This window comes from Erpetoichthys calabaricus, chromosome 18, assembly GCF_900747795.2.
Source record: "Erpetoichthys calabaricus chromosome 18, fErpCal1.3, whole genome shotgun sequence".
Lineage (NCBI taxonomy): Eukaryota > Metazoa > Chordata > Cladistia > Polypteriformes > Polypteridae > Erpetoichthys > Erpetoichthys calabaricus.
This window is the reverse complement of record NC_041411.2, coordinates 73,772,600-73,791,533: the sequence shown is the minus strand read 5'-3', so window position 1 is coordinate 73,791,533 and position 18,934 is coordinate 73,772,600. Positions and strand designations below refer to the sequence as shown.

General features: G+C 40.7%; 1 protein-coding gene across 4 annotated transcripts in view; it reads left to right on the top strand.

Annotated features, from left to right (window-relative positions):
- mitfb (melanocyte inducing transcription factor b) overlaps positions 1-18,934 on the top strand; it is a 205,511-nt gene that overhangs the window by 82,384 nt on the left and 104,193 nt on the right. Inside the window, exon 1 of one of the 4 annotated variants that reach the window (XM_051921024.1) lies at positions 9,395-9,522. The exons of the other annotated variants lie outside the window; for them this stretch is intronic. Within the exon in view, the coding sequence (XP_051776984.1) occupies positions 9,467-9,522 (56 nt within the window). The 5' untranslated portion in view covers positions 9,395-9,466. Of the gene's footprint in view, positions 1-9,394; positions 9,523-18,934 lie in introns of those variants that run through there. 4 annotated transcript variants of the gene reach the window in all.

Here is an 18,934-nt window from a genome sequence, read left to right as displayed (position 1 = left end):
AAGTTTCCAACAATATTCTTGTTAAATGTTGCCCGATATAGACTGGAATAATTGGCAGTAATTATTGCCTTGTGTTAACTGCTATCCTATATATGAAAACGGGTTTCAAAAATGTCGAGACTGTTTAGGGGATCAGAAAGTAACTTTTTTCTGAAGTGTTGGACTCTCGTTAAATGTTTTTACTTGAAGCTTTTATTTATGGAACTGTAGCTGAGATGAGCTTCTTCTTCAGCTCAGACCATTGGATCATCCCTGCAGTGCACTCTCTGCTTGCCCCTCATTGTCTTTATTATCAGATGTGCTTGTGTGTGTGGTTGGTGGTCATGGATTGCCCACAGTCCATAAGTTAGGTTTCGAGTCACTGTTAGTAATTTCCACAATAAGGAGGTGGTTTTTAGCTACTGATTGGTCTATTTTATGAATTGGGCAGTATTGTCTCTTTCTGAGCATGTGGGGATTAGTAGTGCAGTGTTTTTCGGAGAGCCACTATGTGGCAATGTTCTTACAGGAATTTTACTGCAACCCCAGAAGGAATTGGGGCATTGACCCAAAAGTTACTTCTGGAGAAGAATACAGTGCATCCAGAAAGTATTCCCAGTGCATCACTTTTTCCACATTTTGTTAAGTTACAGCCTTATTCCAAAATGGATTAAATTCATTTTTATCCTCAGAATTCTACTCACAACACCCCATAATGACAACGTGAAAAAAGTTTACTTGAGGTTTTTGCAAATTTATTAAAAATAAAAAAACTGAGAAACCCCATGTCCATAAGTATTCACAACCTTTGCTCAATACTTTGTCGATGCACCTTTGGCAGCAATTCCAGCCTCAAGTCTTGTTGAATATGATGCCACAAGCTTGGCACACCTATCCTTGGCCAGTTTCGCCCATTCCTCTTTGCAGCACCTCTCAAGCTCCATCAGGTTGGATGGGAAGCGTCGGTGCACAGCCATTTTAAGATCTCTCCAGAGATGTTCAATCGGATTCAAGTCTGGGCTCTGGCTGGGCCACTCAAGGACATTCTCAGAGTTGTCCTGAAGCCACTCCTTTGATATCTTGGCTGTGTGCTTAGGGTCGTTGTCCTGCTGAAAGATGAACCGTTGCCCCAGTCTGAGGTCAAGAGCGCTCTGGAGCAGGTTTTCATCCAGGATGTCTCTGTACATTGCTGCAGTCATCTTTCCCTTTATCCTGACTAGTCTCCCAGTTCCTGCCGCTGAAAAACATCCCCACAGCATGATGCTGCCACCACCATGCTTCACTGTAAGGATGGTATTGGCCTGGTGATGAGCGGTGCCTGGTTTCCTCCAAACGTGATGCCTGGCATTCACACCAAAGAGTTCAATCTTTGTCTCATCAGACCAGAGAATTTTCTTTCTCATGGTCTGAGAGTCCTTCAGGTGCCTTTTGGCAAACTCCAGGCGGGCTGCCATGTGCCTTATAATAAGGAGTGGCTTCCGTCTGGCCACTCTACCATACAGGCCTGATTGGTGGATTGCTGCAGAGATGGTTGTCCTTCTGGAAGGTTCTCCTCTCTCCACAGAGGACCTCTGGAGCTTTGACAGAGTGACCATCGGGTTCTTGGTCACCTCCCTGACTAAGGCCCTTCTCCCCTGATCACTCAGTTTAGATGGCCGGCCAGCTCTAGGAAGAGTCCTGGTGGTTTCAAACTTCTTCCACTTACGGATGATGGAGGCCACTGTGCTCATTGGGACCTTCAAAGCAGCAGAAAATTTTTCTGTAACATTCCCCAGATTTGTGCCTTGAGACAATCCTGTCTCGGAGGTCTACAGACAATTCCTTTGACTTCATGCTTGGTTTGTGCTCTGACATGAACTGTCAACTGTGGGACCTTCTATAGACAGGTGTGTGCCTTTCCAAATCATGTCCAGTCAACTGAATTTACCACAGGTGGACTCCAATGAAGCTGCAGAAACATCTCAAGGATGCTCAGGGGAAACAGGATGCACCTGAGCTCAATTTTGAGCTTCATGGCAAAGGCTGTGAATACTTATGTACGTGTGCTTTCTCAATTTTTTTATTTTTAATAAATTTGCAAAAACCTCAAGTAAACTTTTTTCATGTTGTCATTATGGGGTGTTGTGTGTAGAATTCTGAGGAAAAAAAATGAATTTAATCCATTTTGGAATAAGGCTGTAACATAACAAAATGTGGAAAAAGTGATGCGCTGTGAATACTTTCCAGATGCACTGTACATTTGACCACTGCTGTCTGGGAGGTTTCAGAATTGGAGCAGGCAGTGGGTGGTAGAGTAGTCTGAAAGGATCAAGGGTAGACAAACCAACAAGAATGGAATTTAGAAGTGAGGGGGAGAAAGTGTGGTGCCTAGGGAAGTTACCTGCAGTGGTTGATTAATTAGTTAGAGGCTGATTGGAGCAGACAGATAGCAAAGCCACAACATTCAAGATAGATGTGTCCCCTGTTTTGGACTGACATCCTGTAGGATCTTAGCCCATCCAGATTTATTAGGTGCAGAAAATACATGGGCGTTACTATGTCTATCACTACTGCTGTGCTCCCTTGTTCATAGTGTTATATTCAAGATCAAATCCGAGATGAGATTCTTACTGGCATGTCTGTCACATTGGTATAATGAAAACGGATGGATGGGTGGGTGGTTAGGTTAAAGAATGGAGAGTTAAGTATTCAAAAGTACATGTGAAATGGTTTAATGGCCAGGTGACAGGAGTAAGGAGTACAACAGGTAAGTTGAGTTGTGTTCCGTTCTGTTCTGTGTTTGAATACATTCTTCTTTATTATGGTGCTGGACAGTGGCAATATGTTGCCTATTGGTTTCACATGCAAGTGAGAATTATACTGTACTCTGTACACATAGCAGTACTACTATAACTGTATAATAGATAAATTCATGTACTGTAGCTACAAAATGATAGATACATTGATACTTGGGAAAGAGATAGATAGATAAGGCATTATAGGTTTCCTGACACATATCTGCTGAATAACTCGTTGGCTGAAAGTCCTCAGTGTTAGTGTGTCACGGAGAGAATGTGCAGCATTGTTCAGAATGGCACTCAGTTTTGTTTTCTCTTTTGCTACAGCCTCCAGTGGGTTTTGAGTGTGTCCCATAACTGAGCCTGCCCTTTTAATTAGCTTGTTGATTTGGTGTGCCTCTCCTGAAGTGATGTTAGCAGCCTAATACACCACAGTGTAGAAAATCACACTGACCATCACAGAGTTATAGAAGACAAGTGACTGGGAGCCCGATTGAATCGGGCTACAAATTCTATGTTTGTGAAATCAATACTTTCTCTGCAAAACATTATTTGTTTTTTTAAGTCCCTGAAATGATTTTGTTATCATGACACTGATTTGTGCCTAAAATCCTTTGTGTCCGATTTGCACGATTTCTTTCTGCGTTAGTAGCATTTGTAGCCGCACGCTGCTCATCTGTTTGTTGTGCACGTTGTGTACGTCTGGTCACATTAGCAAGTCTACGTTCCTCGTCAGTCATGTGACTTCGTTTCCTACGGATCCTTTCCGCGGCCGCTGCTGTTGTGGCTGCGTTGCGATCGTCACTCATTTTAGATCTGAGATTGGCTAAAATTTAAACAATGACTGTTGTTAATACCCAGCCGTCATTACTCATGCTTCTAACTTGAATTGAGTCGAGGTATTGACGTGAACACCATTCATACGGGGTATTGACGTGAACACCATACATACGGATACTATCAAATTATATATAAGGATGCAGTTAGGAGACCCGGGTTCGCTTCCCGGGTCCTCCCTGCGTGGAGTTTGCATGTTCTCCCTGTGTCTGCGTGGGTTTCCTCCGGGCGCTCCGGTTTCCTCCCACAGTCCAAAGACATGCAGGTTAGGTGGATTGGCGATTCTAAATTGTCCCAGTGTGTGCCTGGTGTGTGGGTGTGTTTGTGTGTGCCCTGCGGTGGGTTGGCACCCTGCCCGGGATTGGTTCCTGCCTTGTGCCCTGTGTTGGCTGGGATTGGCTCCAGCAGACCCCCATGACCCTGTGTTCGGATTCAGCGGGTTGGAAAATGGATGGATGGATGGATGGATGTGAAGGATGTCACACTCACATTAAAGGGCTGTAGTCTCCTAAGAAAAAAAAGCCAGCTGCTGTTATATTTATAGTCCAGGTGTACACAGTAAAGAGAAAAGGAGACAGGACTGTTCCCTTGTGGTGCTCCATTGTTATAGATAAGAAGAGTACTCTGTGATAGAGAGAGTTGAAAATGCTACATGATATACAGTATATGAAGGGCACTATGGCAATATGTTTCTTGGTGGTCGGACATGCAAGTAAAGATTTTGCATACTTTTCTCTGTACAAGTGGCAATACAACTACTAATGTTACAACTGCTACTACGACTATCGCTATTTCTGCAATCATAAGTGTATTCAGGCTTTGGTTTTTAATTTTAAATTTAAAATGCTATTACATGCATTAAATGTATTAAAAGAATGTATTTTATGTACTGCAATAGTAGATGTAAACACATCCTGCTATCACTGTTATTTTTGAATTTGACTTTTTGTTACTAAAAGATTTAATAAAAAACAAAAAGGTGATATCCTTCTCTTTGATAAAGTAAATAAACACAAATGCAAAATGTAGCGCTCAAAATTTGATTCTTGCATGGAAAATGTCCAAGCATGCTTGCAAAATGTGTTGCTTGTTTTCAGAATGCATCACTTGTGCTCAAAATGTCCTAAGCACGCTTGTGAAATGTATCACTCATGCTCAAGATACTATACACGTGTTTTCAAACCGTATTGCTCAAACTCAAACAACAACATTTATTTCTATAGCACATTTTCATACAAACAATGTAGCCTAAAGTGCTTTACATGATGAAGAAAGAGAAAAAAGACAAAATAAATAAGAATTAAAATTAGGGAACACTAATTAACATAGAATAAAAGTAAGGTCCAATGGCCAGGGAGGATGGAAAAAACAAAACTCCAGACGGCTGGAGAAAAAAATAAAATCTGCAGGAGTTCCAAGGCCACGAGACCACCCAGCCCCCTCTAGGCATTCTACCTAACATAAATGACCAAAATCAGTCCTCATTGTATTCAGAGTTCTCATTGAAGAATCATTTGGACTTCTGGCCTTTAATCCATCAATGGAGGGACATCACGGTGCTTTGATCAGGTGGTAGTGGCGCAGTTCGCCACCACAGAAAACTGGAAAAAGAACAGAAGAGACAGTAGGGGTTGGTATGGATTTTGGAGCCACCATGAATAATAATGATAATTAATTGAATATACAGAGCATCAGGATTAAACTAAGATGAAGCTCTGAGAAAGCCATGTTGAAGTAATGAGTTTTCAGCAGTTTTTTAAAGTGCTCCACTGTATTGGCCTGGCAAATTCCTATTGGCAGGCTATTCCAGATTTTAGGTGCATAACAGCAGAAGGCCGCTTTGCCACTTCTTTTAAGTTTATCTCTTGGAATTCTAAGTAGACCCTCATTTGAAGATCTAAGGTTACGCTTTGGAGTGTAAGGTGTAAGACATTCGGAAATATAAGATGGAGCAGATTATTGAAGGCTTTGTAAACCATAAGCAATATTTTAAAGTCAATTCTAAATGACACAGGTAACCAATGTAGTGGCATCAAAACTGGAGAAATGTGCTCGGATTTTCTTTTCCTATTTAAGATTCTAGCAGCTGCATTCTGCACTCGTTGCAATCGATTGATGTCTTTTTTTGGGTGGTCCTGAGAGGAGTGCGTTACAGTAATCTAGCCGACTGAAAACAAAAGCGTGAACTAATTTTTCAGCATCTTGCAATGTTATAAGAGGTCTAACTTTTGATATATTTCTTAAGTGAAAAAATGCTGTCCTATTAATCTGATTAATATGTGATTTAAAATTCAGGTCAGAGTCAATAGTTACCCCTAAATTCTTTACCTCCGTCTTGACTTTTAATCCTAATGCATCAAGTTTATTTCTAATAACCTCATTATATCCATTATTGTCAATCACTAAAATTTCTGCTTTCTCTTTATTTAGTTTGAGAAAATTACTACTCATCCATTCAGAAACACAAGTAAGACATTGTATCAGTGAATGAAGAGAGTCGGGGTCATCAGGTGCTATTGATAAATACACTTGTGTGTCATCAGCATTGCTGTGGTAGCTCACATTATGCCCCAAGATAATCTGACCTAACGGAAGCTTGTAACGTGTAACTCAAAATGTAACATGTGCATACAAAAAGTGTGATGATCAAACATGGACCTGGAGTCAAAGTAGAAAGCAATTATTGGGTTATTGGAGTCAGAGTCACTAAAAATGTATTAATTCTGACTAGGATTCCAACTAAATGTAAATTGTAATATAATTTGTCAAAAAATTTCCAATTTCACTTATACTAATTCAATTAATCTATTTTTCTTCTAGACTTTTGGTAAAAATATAGCTACTTTTTAAATTTTGTAAGTATTGTTTAATAAATTATAATAATAATAATACATTTATATAGCACCTTTCCCATGCTCAAGGCATTTACAGAATATAAGAAAGAACGGCAGGGTATACAGTATATAGCGTTGTACAAACCAGATAAATAAATAAAGAAGATTATGACAGCGAATTCAGAGAAAAAGGCTAACAGACAACGTAATTGATGGTCTCGCACACACACATACAGGTTACATGAGCATCTTGACAGAGAGGTAAACTGAGAGAACAACAACAACAACATTTATTTATATAGCACATTTTCATACAAAAAGTAGCTCAAAGTGCTTTACATAATGAAGAAAAGAAAAAGAAAAGACAAAATAAGAAATTAAAATAAGACAACATTAGTTAACATAGAAAAGGAGTAAGGTCCGATGGCCAGGGTGGACAGAAAAAAACAAAAAAAAAAACTCCAGACGGCTGGAGAAAAAAAATAAAATCTGCAGGGGTTCCAGGCCACGAGACCACCCAGTCCCCTCTGGGCATTCTACCTAACATAAATGAAACAGTCCTCTTTGTAGTTAGGGTTCTCACAGAGTCACTTGATGCTGATGGTCATACAGACTTCTGGCTTTTAATCCATCCATCATTGTTGGAACATCACAGTGCTTTGAGTAGATGGTGGCACCACTTCTTTTAAGTTTTGCTCTTGGAATTCTAAGGAGACACTCATTTGAGGATCTGAGGTTACGATTTGGAATATAAGGTGTCAGACATTCCGATATATAAGATGGGGCGAGATTATTTAAGGCTTTATAAACCATAAGCAGAATTTTAAAGTCAATCCTGAATGACACAGGTAACCAGTGTAGTGACATCAAAACTGGAGAGATGTGCTCGGATTTTCTTTTCCTGGTAAGGATTCTAGCAGCTGCATCCTGCACTAGTTGCAAACGATTTATGTCTTTTTTGGGTAGTCCTGAGAGGAGTGCGTTACAGTAATCTAGACAACTAAAAACAAAAGCGTGAACTAATTTCTTGGCATCTTGCAATGTTATAACGGGTCTAACTTTTGTTATATTTAAGTGAAAAAATGCTGTCCTAGTGATCTGATTAATATGCGATTTAAAATTTAGATTAGATTAGAAGGGTAATAAAGTCAAGTAGAGCTATAAACCTTCCTGAACAGTTGAGTTTTGAGTTGTTTTTTAAAACAATTCATGGAGTCAGCTGACCTGATTCATTTCGGTAGGTCATTCCAGAGTCTGGGCGCTATACAGCTGAAGGCCCTGCTGTCACCCATGGAGTGTAGATTAGTGTGGGGTACAACAAGATTGCCAGAATCAGAGGACCTTAGTGGGCGGGCAGGCACATAGTGATGGAGAAGGTCACTGATGTAGTTTGGCGCGAGGTTATTTAAGGCTTTGCAGGTTCATCCATCCATCCATTTTCCAACCCGCTGAATCCGAACACAGGGTCACGGGGGGTCTGCTGGAGCCAATCCCAGCCAACACAGGGCACAAGGCAGGAAACAACCCACCGCAGGACACACACAAACACACCCACACACCAAGCACACACTAGGGCCAATTTAGAATCGCCAATCTACCTAACCTGCATGTCTTTGGACTGTGGGAGGAAACCGGAGCGCCCGGAGGAAACCCACACAGACACGGGGAGAACATGCAAACTCCACGCAGGGAGGACCTGGGAAGCGAACTCGGGTCTCCTAACTGCGAGGCAGCAGCGCTACCACTGCGCCACCGTGCCACCCGCTTTGCAGGTTATTAGTAGGATTTTATATTCGATTCTGTAGGACACAGGGAGCCAGTGAAGGTGTAGCTGGATGTGTGTGATGTGCTCGCTGCTGCTGGTTCGAGTAAGGACTCTTGCAGCTGAGTTTTGAATAAGCTGGAGCTGTGATATAAGATTAGAAGGGGCACCTGTCAGTAGGGAATTACAATAATCGATGCGGGATGTGATAAAAGCATGCACAAGTTTCTCAGCATTAGAGAAGGAGAGGAAGGAGCGAACACGGGATATGTTACAGAGGTGCTAATTCACGATGACAGTGATGAAATGTCTTGTTTGTTGTATGTTGTGTGCTTTCAATCAACCCAGTAAATATAGAAGTCTAAATACACCGAGAGGAGTTGGATTCGGTGGTACCATAAATCGAGAAGTCGGAGTCAAAGGTTTTGTGTACCGATTCCACAGCCATGCCTGCAACCCAAGAGAACATGACAGGCGGATTGTTAAACATAAATATGGTAGCTGTCTCTAAGCCTGCTGGTGTGAGTGTAGTTGGTCCCAAATGGAACAACACCCCATTGTTCTGCAATTTCTGTGAAGGACATTGGATTTATGACTGTCATTGACTGCTTGCTTGGAGTTATTTGCTCAGGAGTAGATGAACCTGTAGAACACATTGATTGGCTAAATGGTGCCATTTTATCAGATGTGATTCCAATTCTATTTTATTTATATGGATGAAGTTAGAGCTTGTCCGCTCCAGTGCTTTGCAGGCTGTATAAGAAGATGAAACAATTGAAAAGGAGCCCGTATGGTCCACTTGGATAGCTCATAGCTGAGTTGTCCCTATGTCTACTCCTGGGGGTTTTTTTTTTCTTGTTTTTTTTAAAAGTTGTGAGACTCACCTTTAAAAGGAAGACCCAAAGACCAGGAGGATGCTTTTATCATGTCTTGGATAAGGAATTTAAAGGGCTGTTGTCTGGTACAGTGAACTTCCTCACTCCTGACGTCCCTGCTGATTTAAACAGAGTGTAGTGACCTTGATGCATTTAAGTGTCTTACTAATAGTGTGCCCTGATTGCTCAGCGTCCTGCCGCTTGTTCTTTCCCAGGCAGGTGCTGGATTAAACAGGTCTAGCGCTACAGACAGACAGTAGGGCACCCTTCGCCACTAAGCTGCGTGGGGATTGGAGTTGCCAGGGCCTTATCAGGAGCCTCCCCCAGTGACACGCGTACAGCTGGAGCACACTGTGACTTTCACGCTCCTTCAAGGGCTTGCAGAACACCTTTAAGGAAAAGATGGAGGCCCTTGGATTACAAATGTTCAGGCCGTATGCATTTCAAAGCAGCTACCTGTAAGTACTTTGTTCTGCCTTAAAGACGGCCTTAACTGTCTTGAGCTGCAAATCTTTATTCACACAGCTGTTGATGTGAAAAAGGCTGAGAGCAGAAGGTATTGTGTGTCTGGGGAGGAGGAGAAGGAGGAGGGAAAAAGTCGTGCAGCACAGGGTGATTTAAAGTTCAGTTTGTCTGCATTCATTTGATTTAAACTCTGTGTGTGTGTGTGTTTGCGTTTTCTTCAAATAGAGTCAGGTCAGTGGACAGAGCGGAACCAGCGTTAATTTGATTTCCACACCAGTGTCCGGGCTTCTAATCACTGCAACGCATTTGAGCATGTTGTTATTTTCTGATGTGCAAAAGGTATGCGTGTTAGGTTAAGTGGTGGCTCTAAATCTGTGTAGAGCTTACATGATCTTTCTATGTCTGTTTGGGGTTTCCCCTAGGCACTCCAGTTTTTCTCTGCCACATCCCAGAAATCGCGATGGCTAACTGGTGATTGTAAATCACTTTCATGTAAATTCTGCATATTCTATAGATGTCTGTATAGGTGCTCCTCTGGGTTGTCCAGTTTACCTCCATATCCCCAAAGACAGGCATATTGGGGTAACTGGCCTCATATTACCGTGGATGAGTGTACCTCAAGATGGGTTTGCGCCTCATCTAGATATGGAAAATGCCATCTACCCTCATGCGGCTGGCTTCCCATACAACAGCAAACCATTTGCAAATCAGTTTAATCCAATTTGTCATCACGGGGTAACCAGAGAACGCAAGGCTGGAAACAGCCCTGGACAGGGTGCTGGTCCACCTCAGGGCTCATTCATACATACTTAATACAGGGACCAGTTTGGATTCACCAGTTAGCCTAAACTCTTTTTTTTTCTGGGGACAAAAAAGGGGAACCCAGCATATCTGCAGGGAAACCTATGTAGACATGGAGAGAATGAAACCTATTGTTATACAAGTAAGCCCGCGATTCGCTAGCCAATCGGAAATCCAAGAATGGCAATCAGTTTCTGTTCCGTCCGATATCTGGATGGATGACATATCATGGAGGGTGGGTGCGTCTGGGGAAATGTCATTTAATTACATAAGCATATCTGTAGTAGAGCGGTCTCGTTTTGTGGAGACGTAAATCCGTTGCCTTTGCTGACACCGACTGCTGGCAGAGTGGAGCACAGCAGGTTCAGTTTACAGGTTGTGGTGTTCGTGTGCCAGCCACTGAGTCTGGGAAGCCGCTGGGTTAGAGTCTGTGACCGTTATGTGATCTATATTACTGGCACAGTGGATTAGAGCAAGTGTAGCTCACAGGTTGTGTTGTTTGGGCGCCACGTACTGACTCTGGGAAGCCGCAGCATTTGATTAAAGGTGGCGGGCTCATTGCAGTGCGGCAGTGTGCGTGACATCCGGTTTACAACCTTCTCGTTTCTGTGTTGTCTGTGGCTGGTCGTTGCAGTGCAGCAGTGCGCGTTCGCCTCGATGCGCCCTGCGCCCAGCGTCCATATCCGGTATACAACCTTCGGTTAGTAATATGGATACTCCGTAAACATAGATTTGCATGACCGAAGGTGAGATAAACTAATGGGACTTCTCTGTTTAGAATTCTAACTTAGCGGTAGTTACTTTAGATGAGGAGGACAGAATTTTCAAGCTAAGGCTGATGTACTCACTTTTCATGGCACCTGAGAGTGGCATGTCAATTAGCATATGTGTCAGAATTTCACTGTACTCTGTTTATGTGACAATAATGACCCTGTAAACCTGTGTGGAAAAACCAGACGAACATGAAGAAATGTGCCCTAAGACAGACTGCCATCACCATGCCTTGTGTTTAATTCTGTTGAGGTGGGCACTCTGAAACCTTAAAAATGGGGAAAAAAAGTTGTCTTGTAGAGCCAGATATATAAGACATACTGCTGGAGACAACAATGAGTGAATTTGGTTTAAAAGTGGGAACAAGTTGATGGTTAAGTGAGACTGAAATGTCAAAGCCAGTACAGTGCTTCATGAAGGCAAAGCTCAGAGTAGGGGCGAAGATTGTAACAGCAAAGGGTAATGGTGTACTTGTTAACCTGGTCCAACAGACAGTATATCTGTGGTCACATGGATAAAACTTCTATGGCTGAATACATCCCTAAAAAGACCAGTGTTAAACATAAATGTGTGTCGCATGTGTTCAAAATAAACATAACCTGTTTCTCTGTAAAAGCAGTGTATACTTTGGCATTCAGAGACATCGCTGGGCTTCTGGTAAAAGTGAACTGCTGCTGGCTGTACATGGCGTCTGTCGCTTCCAGTTACGAAAATACAGCCTCAGTCAGTGTGAGGCTGAACAAAACAGCAGCTATGTATGGAAAAAGATGAAGTGTAAAATATAGATTCAAACTACATGGCGTGTCGTCACACCAAGTTAAAAAGAGGTGAAATGAGCTGCCATTAAGCAAGTTGTTAAAGAAGGCCTCAGCATACCCGAAGCACTAAATGTGCCTAACGTCACTGACGTGACTCCAGCAGAACTACAGACGAGGCAACACAGCATCCAACGTCTCAATGCAAGTCTAAACAACAACATTTAATTCTTTAGCATAGTTTCATACACAGAATGTAGCTTAAAGTGCTTTACAACATGTCAAAAAGGAAGTTTTGTGCAAAGAAAAACAAACTAAATTTAGGTAAGAAGATAAATAAATAATGCAAACATACATAAGAAAGATATATAATTACCGTATATACTTGCAGATAAGTTTTACCGTATGATTTCTGGTATTTTATAATGTCAGTCGTATAAGTCGAATGCGGAAAACTCACGCTATTGGTCCAAGAGGTTATGATATGCTAACGCCCACCTGAGAGAGTAACCACGGAGCACACTGCCTTTTTATTTCTATGTATTGTGCCTACGTGACCACACGGTAATACCTGAACTATTCCGAAGCGACGTTTGCACTGTTTTGTGTTTTTTGTAACTTACACCCTTTATACATACACCTTTATTGTAAGAGCATCCCTTATCTACGATGGAGTGTTCAATCAGAAGAAAATATGAAGCTGGTTTTAAATTAAAAGTCGTTGATGTGGTAAAAGAAATCGGTAACTGCAACAAAATTTGATGCGTCTGAGAAACTGGTGCAAGATTGGAGGAGGCAAGAAGATGTAGAAAAAAAAATTTAAGTATCGCATTTTTGAACGGGCGTATAAGTCGGGTTCTGATTTTATGATCGATTTTTTGGGTTTCAGGAAATGACTTATACGTGAGTTTATACGGTAATAGAAGTGGAGTCCCTAAGTGACACTCTGACTTGGACAGAAGAAAACATTTAAAAATTCCAGTTAAGCTGGAGAAAAAAACAAAATCTATATGGGTTCAAGGCAAAAAGACCTGCCTGCCCCCATCTGGGCATTCTGCCTAACATCCATCCATCCATCCATTTTCCAACCCGCTGAATCCGAACACAGGGTCACAGGGGTCTGCTGGAGCCAATCCCAGCCAACACAGGGCACAAGGCAGGAACCAATCCCGGGCAGGGTGCCAACCCACCGCAGGACACACACAAACACACCCACACACCAAGCACACACTAGGGCCAATTTAGAATCGCCAATCCATCTAACCTGCATGTCTTTGGACTGTGGGAGGAAACCGGAGCGCCCGGAGGAAACCCACGCAGACACGGGGAGAACATGCAAACTCCACGCAGGGAGGACCCGGGAAGCGAACCCAGGTCTCCTTACTGCGAGGCAGCAGCACTACCACTGCGCCACCGTGCCACCCTCTGCCTAACATAAATGTTCTTAAATTGTTCTTTATTGTTTTTTTGGGCTTTGTCTTAGACGATCTGACATAGTGGTTCTTGTGAGAAGTTGGGGTATTTGATTTCATTCAGAAGTCACAGGCAGGTGCACAGGACTTTGTTCGGGGGGTGGTGACATAGAATGCCACCATGGGACAACCAGAAAAAACAGAGAAAAGTAAAGATTAATAATGATTTCAGATTAACTGAAGAGAATGATAATTCTATGTATACCCTGGTTAACAGTAGAACTAATCTGAAGCTGCAAAAATGCAAAATTAATTAAGAGGGTTTTTTGAAGTTTCTTAAATTTTTCCACAGTGTTAGTCTAGTGTATCTCAGTTGGTAAAATATTCCAGATTTTTGGTACATACTAACAAAACGGACGCCTCACCACTTCTTTTAAGCTTGGCTCTTGGAATTTTAATCAGGCCGTTATTAGCAGATCTAAGGTTATGACTTGGAATGTACAATGACAGGATATATGAAGAAGCAAAAATACGTACGGCTTTATATACCATCAGTAGTATTTTAAAGTCCATTCTAAAGAACACACTTAACCAATGTAACAACACTAAAACTGGTGAGATGTGCTTAGACCTACTACTACTAAAGTAAGTTTACATTACTGCCTGATTGTAAATGACAAACCTAACATTCCTTGAATATACTGTATTTAGACCACAATGCTTCTTTAAACACTATTTATGTTGACAGCAAAATCAAATATAAATTAATAAATAAGCTTCAGGTAGCTGAACCTTTTGACAGCAGCACAGGCATAATCTATCCCTGAAATATATTTTTATTTCATTTCAAAGTAATTGAGACAGAGCTATGACTTATGCACTTTCTCGTCCCCACATAAAATGAATTCATTGCTACACCCCTAGTTGTTGAGACAGGTTCCCGCGTCCTGTGGCCCTGTGATAGAGGTAGCAGGTTCAGAAAATTAACAGTTGGATAAATGTTCAGAAGTTTCACCAGAAACAGATAGGATGGGTTGCAGTGATCACTGTTAACTTAGACACTCTACCATCGAAAAGAAAAGGGTGTGAGGAAGACATAAATGTGTCACAGGACTATATGGCAAGTCAAGAGACAAATAGATCAGGAGGACAAAATGCAGGAAAAGAAGCACAACGTGACCAAATTACCTTATTGGGAGCGAATGAGTGTGTCATGTATGATGTGTCCACCTATCTGATGTCCCTCCTGTCTTTGCCTATTTTTGCCAGAATAGGTAATGGTGTAAAGGAAAAGCAGTTCATTGTTAGGGCTAGTGTTAGGGCTAAAGTCTGCGAGAGGACTGGGACTTTGTGAAGTGTGCTCCATCCTGACGTGGGGAGGCAAAATGGGGGGGTGGGGGGACAAGGGGGGAAGAGAAAGAGAGTAAGCTTTCTCTAATCTATCCTTTTAATCCTCATAATTATAAGTGCCAACGTAACAAAAGGCTTTATGGTAATAACTCCTGGGAAAATTAAGGTCAAAGCTGCCTTATCTTAAGTAAAAACTACAAAATGACAACAAAGGTTCAGAAGCAATGTCTCCATGACCGAACAGTTAACATTGTGAGCTGGAATGTTAAAGATCTGAATCACGAATTAAATCATTAATTTACAAATAATATCCAAGCAAATTGATTTTTTTAGAGACAAATACATCCTTTTTAGAGACAAATACATCCTCAGAGGTTTCTGCAGGAATACTCTAGGAAACCCTGAAAACTTTCTTAGAGGACAGATTATCTCATATCCTTCTCACAGAAGTAAATTGGAAACCAAGAAGGTATCAGAGCTAATCATTGAAATTACTAGAATAGATCAAGAACATGCCAGGTGTCCAAATGAGGCACTTCATAGGAAAAGACAGGTTCTGCATTCAGAACTCAACCTCTTGACAACTAAAGAAACAGAACAACTAATTTTTAAATCAAGACATCATTACTATGAACATGGAGAGAAAGCTAATGAGATCTTAGCTCAACAAATCCACAAGCAGGAAGTTCGCAATGCAATCCCAGCAATCACCAACACAGACGGAGATAAAATCATTGACCATAAAAATATAATGCACATATTTAGAGATTACTATAAGTCCTTATTTTCTACTGAGTTTAAAGAAGACAAGACATAATCCAATGCATTTCTGGATGCCACAAATAGATACTCTCAGTGCAGAGGAACTGGATAAACCTCTGGCACTCTCAGAATTACTAGACACTAGAAACTCACTTCAGAGTGGGAAAGCAACAGGCCCTGATGGTTACCCTGCTGAATTTTATAAAAAAATTCTCAATTAAGCTGGCTCCCCTTTTATTAGCAACACCAGAAGCTAGATATAATAAAATTCTACCTGAAACTCTTCCCCAAGCATTAATTACCGTCTTTACTAAGCAAAATAAGGACTTATTACAATGTGCATCATAGAGACCATTTTCACTTCTGAATAATGATGTTAAGATACTCTCCAAAGTCCTAGCTAGAAAGATTGAGAAAGTGCTTCCTTTGGTAATATCATAAAACCAAACTAGATTTATTAAAGGTAGACAGCTTCCAATCTTTGACACCTGTTTAATATAATATATTCACCCGCAAAGTCAAACACCCCAGAGATATTATCGTTGGATGCAGAAAAAGCATTTGATATGGTGGAATGGAACTACCTTTTCACTACAATGCAGAAATTTGGGTTTGGCCCGAACATTTGTGCATGGATCAAACTACTGTATACCAGTCCAGAAGCTTCAGTTTGTATTAACAACATTAATTCAGATTACTTAAAACATTAATTTTGCCACTGGCAGCTCACTGTCGAAATGCTTATGAGATAAAGGGGATTATCAGAGAAGGACTTAAACAGAAAATTTCTCCATATGCAGATGATATGGTACTGTATATATCAGACCCACAAAATACTGTGCCTGCAGTCCTAACAGCACTAAGAGAATTCAAAAAGATCTCTGGTCTCATAATTAATTTGAATAAAAGTGTGCTCTTTCCAGTGAATTCTCAAGCACACAATATTAGATTGGACACCTTCCCTTTTATCATCGCAGATCAATTATAATACCTAGGGGTAAACATCACAAGTAAACATAAAGGTCTTTTTCAACAAAATGTTGCTGTCTGTATGGAAAAAATTAAGCAAGACTTGCATAGATGTTCTGACCTTCATCTCACTTTAGCTGGAAGAATTAACATTATCAAGATGAATATCCTTCCTAAACTTCTTTTTCTATTTCAAAACATTCCAATATACATCAATCAGTCATTTTTTAAGAAATTAGATTTAACCATAACCACATTTATTTGGAATTCAAAACATCCATGTATCCAAAGGGCGACCCTACAAAGACCTAAAGCAGAAGGTGGCATTGCTCTACTTAACTTTCAGTTTTGTTACTGGGCGGCAAATATGCAAGCTATAAAAACCTGGACATTGACACAAATAGATGAACATACACAGGCTTGGTTCGCAATAGAAATAATATCCTGCAATGTTTCTTTATATTCCTTGCTTTGTACCTCAGTAAATACAAGATATTGCCAGTATACTAACAACCCAATTGTGCTTCACTCACTCAGAATATGGAACCAATGTAGGAAGTATTTGAAGATAGATAAGCTTTTATCTGTGGCACCTCTACACGAGAACCACCTTTTTCCAACCTCTTAAACATACAGTTTTTAATGTCTGGAAAACATTTGGGATTAAATCACTTAGAGATCTGTACATAGACAACATCTTTGCATCCTACGAACAATTACACTCCAAATTTAACTTTCTAGCAACATATTTCTTTCACTCTTGTCAAATTTGAAACTTTGTTAAACTAAATCTGCCCAATTTTCCTCACCTCCCACCAACCTCTATGCCAGAAAAAATATTGATAGTTCCGACTGCATCTCCGTAATATATAAAACCATTTTACAGTCCATTCTTTTCAAATATCTAAGAGTACAGTGGGAAAAGGATCTCTCACTCAACATCTCAGAAATGGAGTGGAAGGTAGCAATGCACAGAATTCACTTGAGCTCCATATGCGCAAATCATACAATTATTCAATTTAAAATTATATATCGAGCACATCTGTCTCGTTTAAAATTGTCCAAAATGTTTCCAGGGCAAGATCCAACCTGTGAATGTTGCAATCAATCAAGTTCTAGCCTCATTGGGCCGCATGTTTTGGGCCTGCACCAAATTAACATCATCCTGGACCAATATCTTTAAATGCCTTTCAGACAGCCTTGGTGTCACTATCCCTCCTAATCCATTAACAGCTGTGTTTGGGGTACCTCTAGATGGGCTTAAAGTGTAGAAGGACAAACAAACTGTAATTGCCTTTACTTCACTATTAGCACGTAGGCTTATTTTGCTCAACTGGAAAAATCCTAACTCATCTATTCTAAGTCAGTGGGTAACTGATGTTATATACTATTTGAAATTGGAAAAAATCAAATTTGGACTTAGAGGATCTGAACAAAACTTTTTCAAAACCTGGCAGGATCTAATCAATAACATATTAGAATAAGCATTTAAATTGAGGAAGCAGATTCTCTCCAGTCTTTCTTATTCTATTTATTTTTATTCATTTTTTAATTTATCTGTTTACTTATTTTTACTACTTTAAAGTTTTACTCTTTCTCATGGGTGGGGGTTGATTTGTTATTGTTAAACTTGACTTGCTTGTATGGAATGTTATTTGATTTTAATAAAATCAATAAAATGTAAATAAATAAATAAATGAAGTCAGGGATATTTCTTTGTTTAATGCATGCTGGTGCCATATTGAAATTTCTATTCATCGATTATTTAGCCTATCTATTCCAGCATGGGTTTGCAAGGTTCAGGCTTACCCAGGTAGAACTAGCCACAAAAAGAAACAACTCTGGATGGGGCCTCAGACTATCACAGGGCAACTGCTGCAGGTACACACATACACACACATACAGAAAGATACCATACCATGACTTGAATCCAGGACACTATAGCAGTGAGACAGAAGTACTAAGTGGTGCACCACAGTGCTGTCTTCACACTGAAACTTTCCACTGAATATTATAAGTTTCCCTGCTATTGAATACTTGGCTTCGGGTAATTGTGCGGCACATTCGACTTTTTTCAGATGTTAAGACTTCGTGGGCCTCCAGCCTGAATGTAAGCCCTGCTTTCAAGGTGCTTAGAGGGCAGAGGAAGCAGATGTTAATGTACAACATGTGTGAAGCTCTGTCAGCCACAGAAGGCATTCTCCTTTTCGCACTGCTAGCACCTTATCATTTAAGTTTAAACTTGTAAACCCAAAACGGTGTCCCACCTAACACTGTAGTTGTTTGACCTGAGCAGCCATTTACAGTTCCACAACTGATCTGCGTCACTTATCTAAGCTGAGACTCAAACAGAAATTATCCCTGGGGCTTTTCAAGTGTTCGCTCAATCATTCTTGTGGCACGAGAGAAATTTTCACCGAAGCAAAGCATATTAGCAGCAGGCGTAGAGGAGAGGTGAAAATGATGCCCAGTGAGGCTGATGAGATGCTATAAAAATAGTGCCACTGAGAGGGCAGGTCAGATGATTTAATTATTATCAGAAAGTGTTTCAGGTTCTTCTTGTAAACCTTAATTAGTAAAAGATT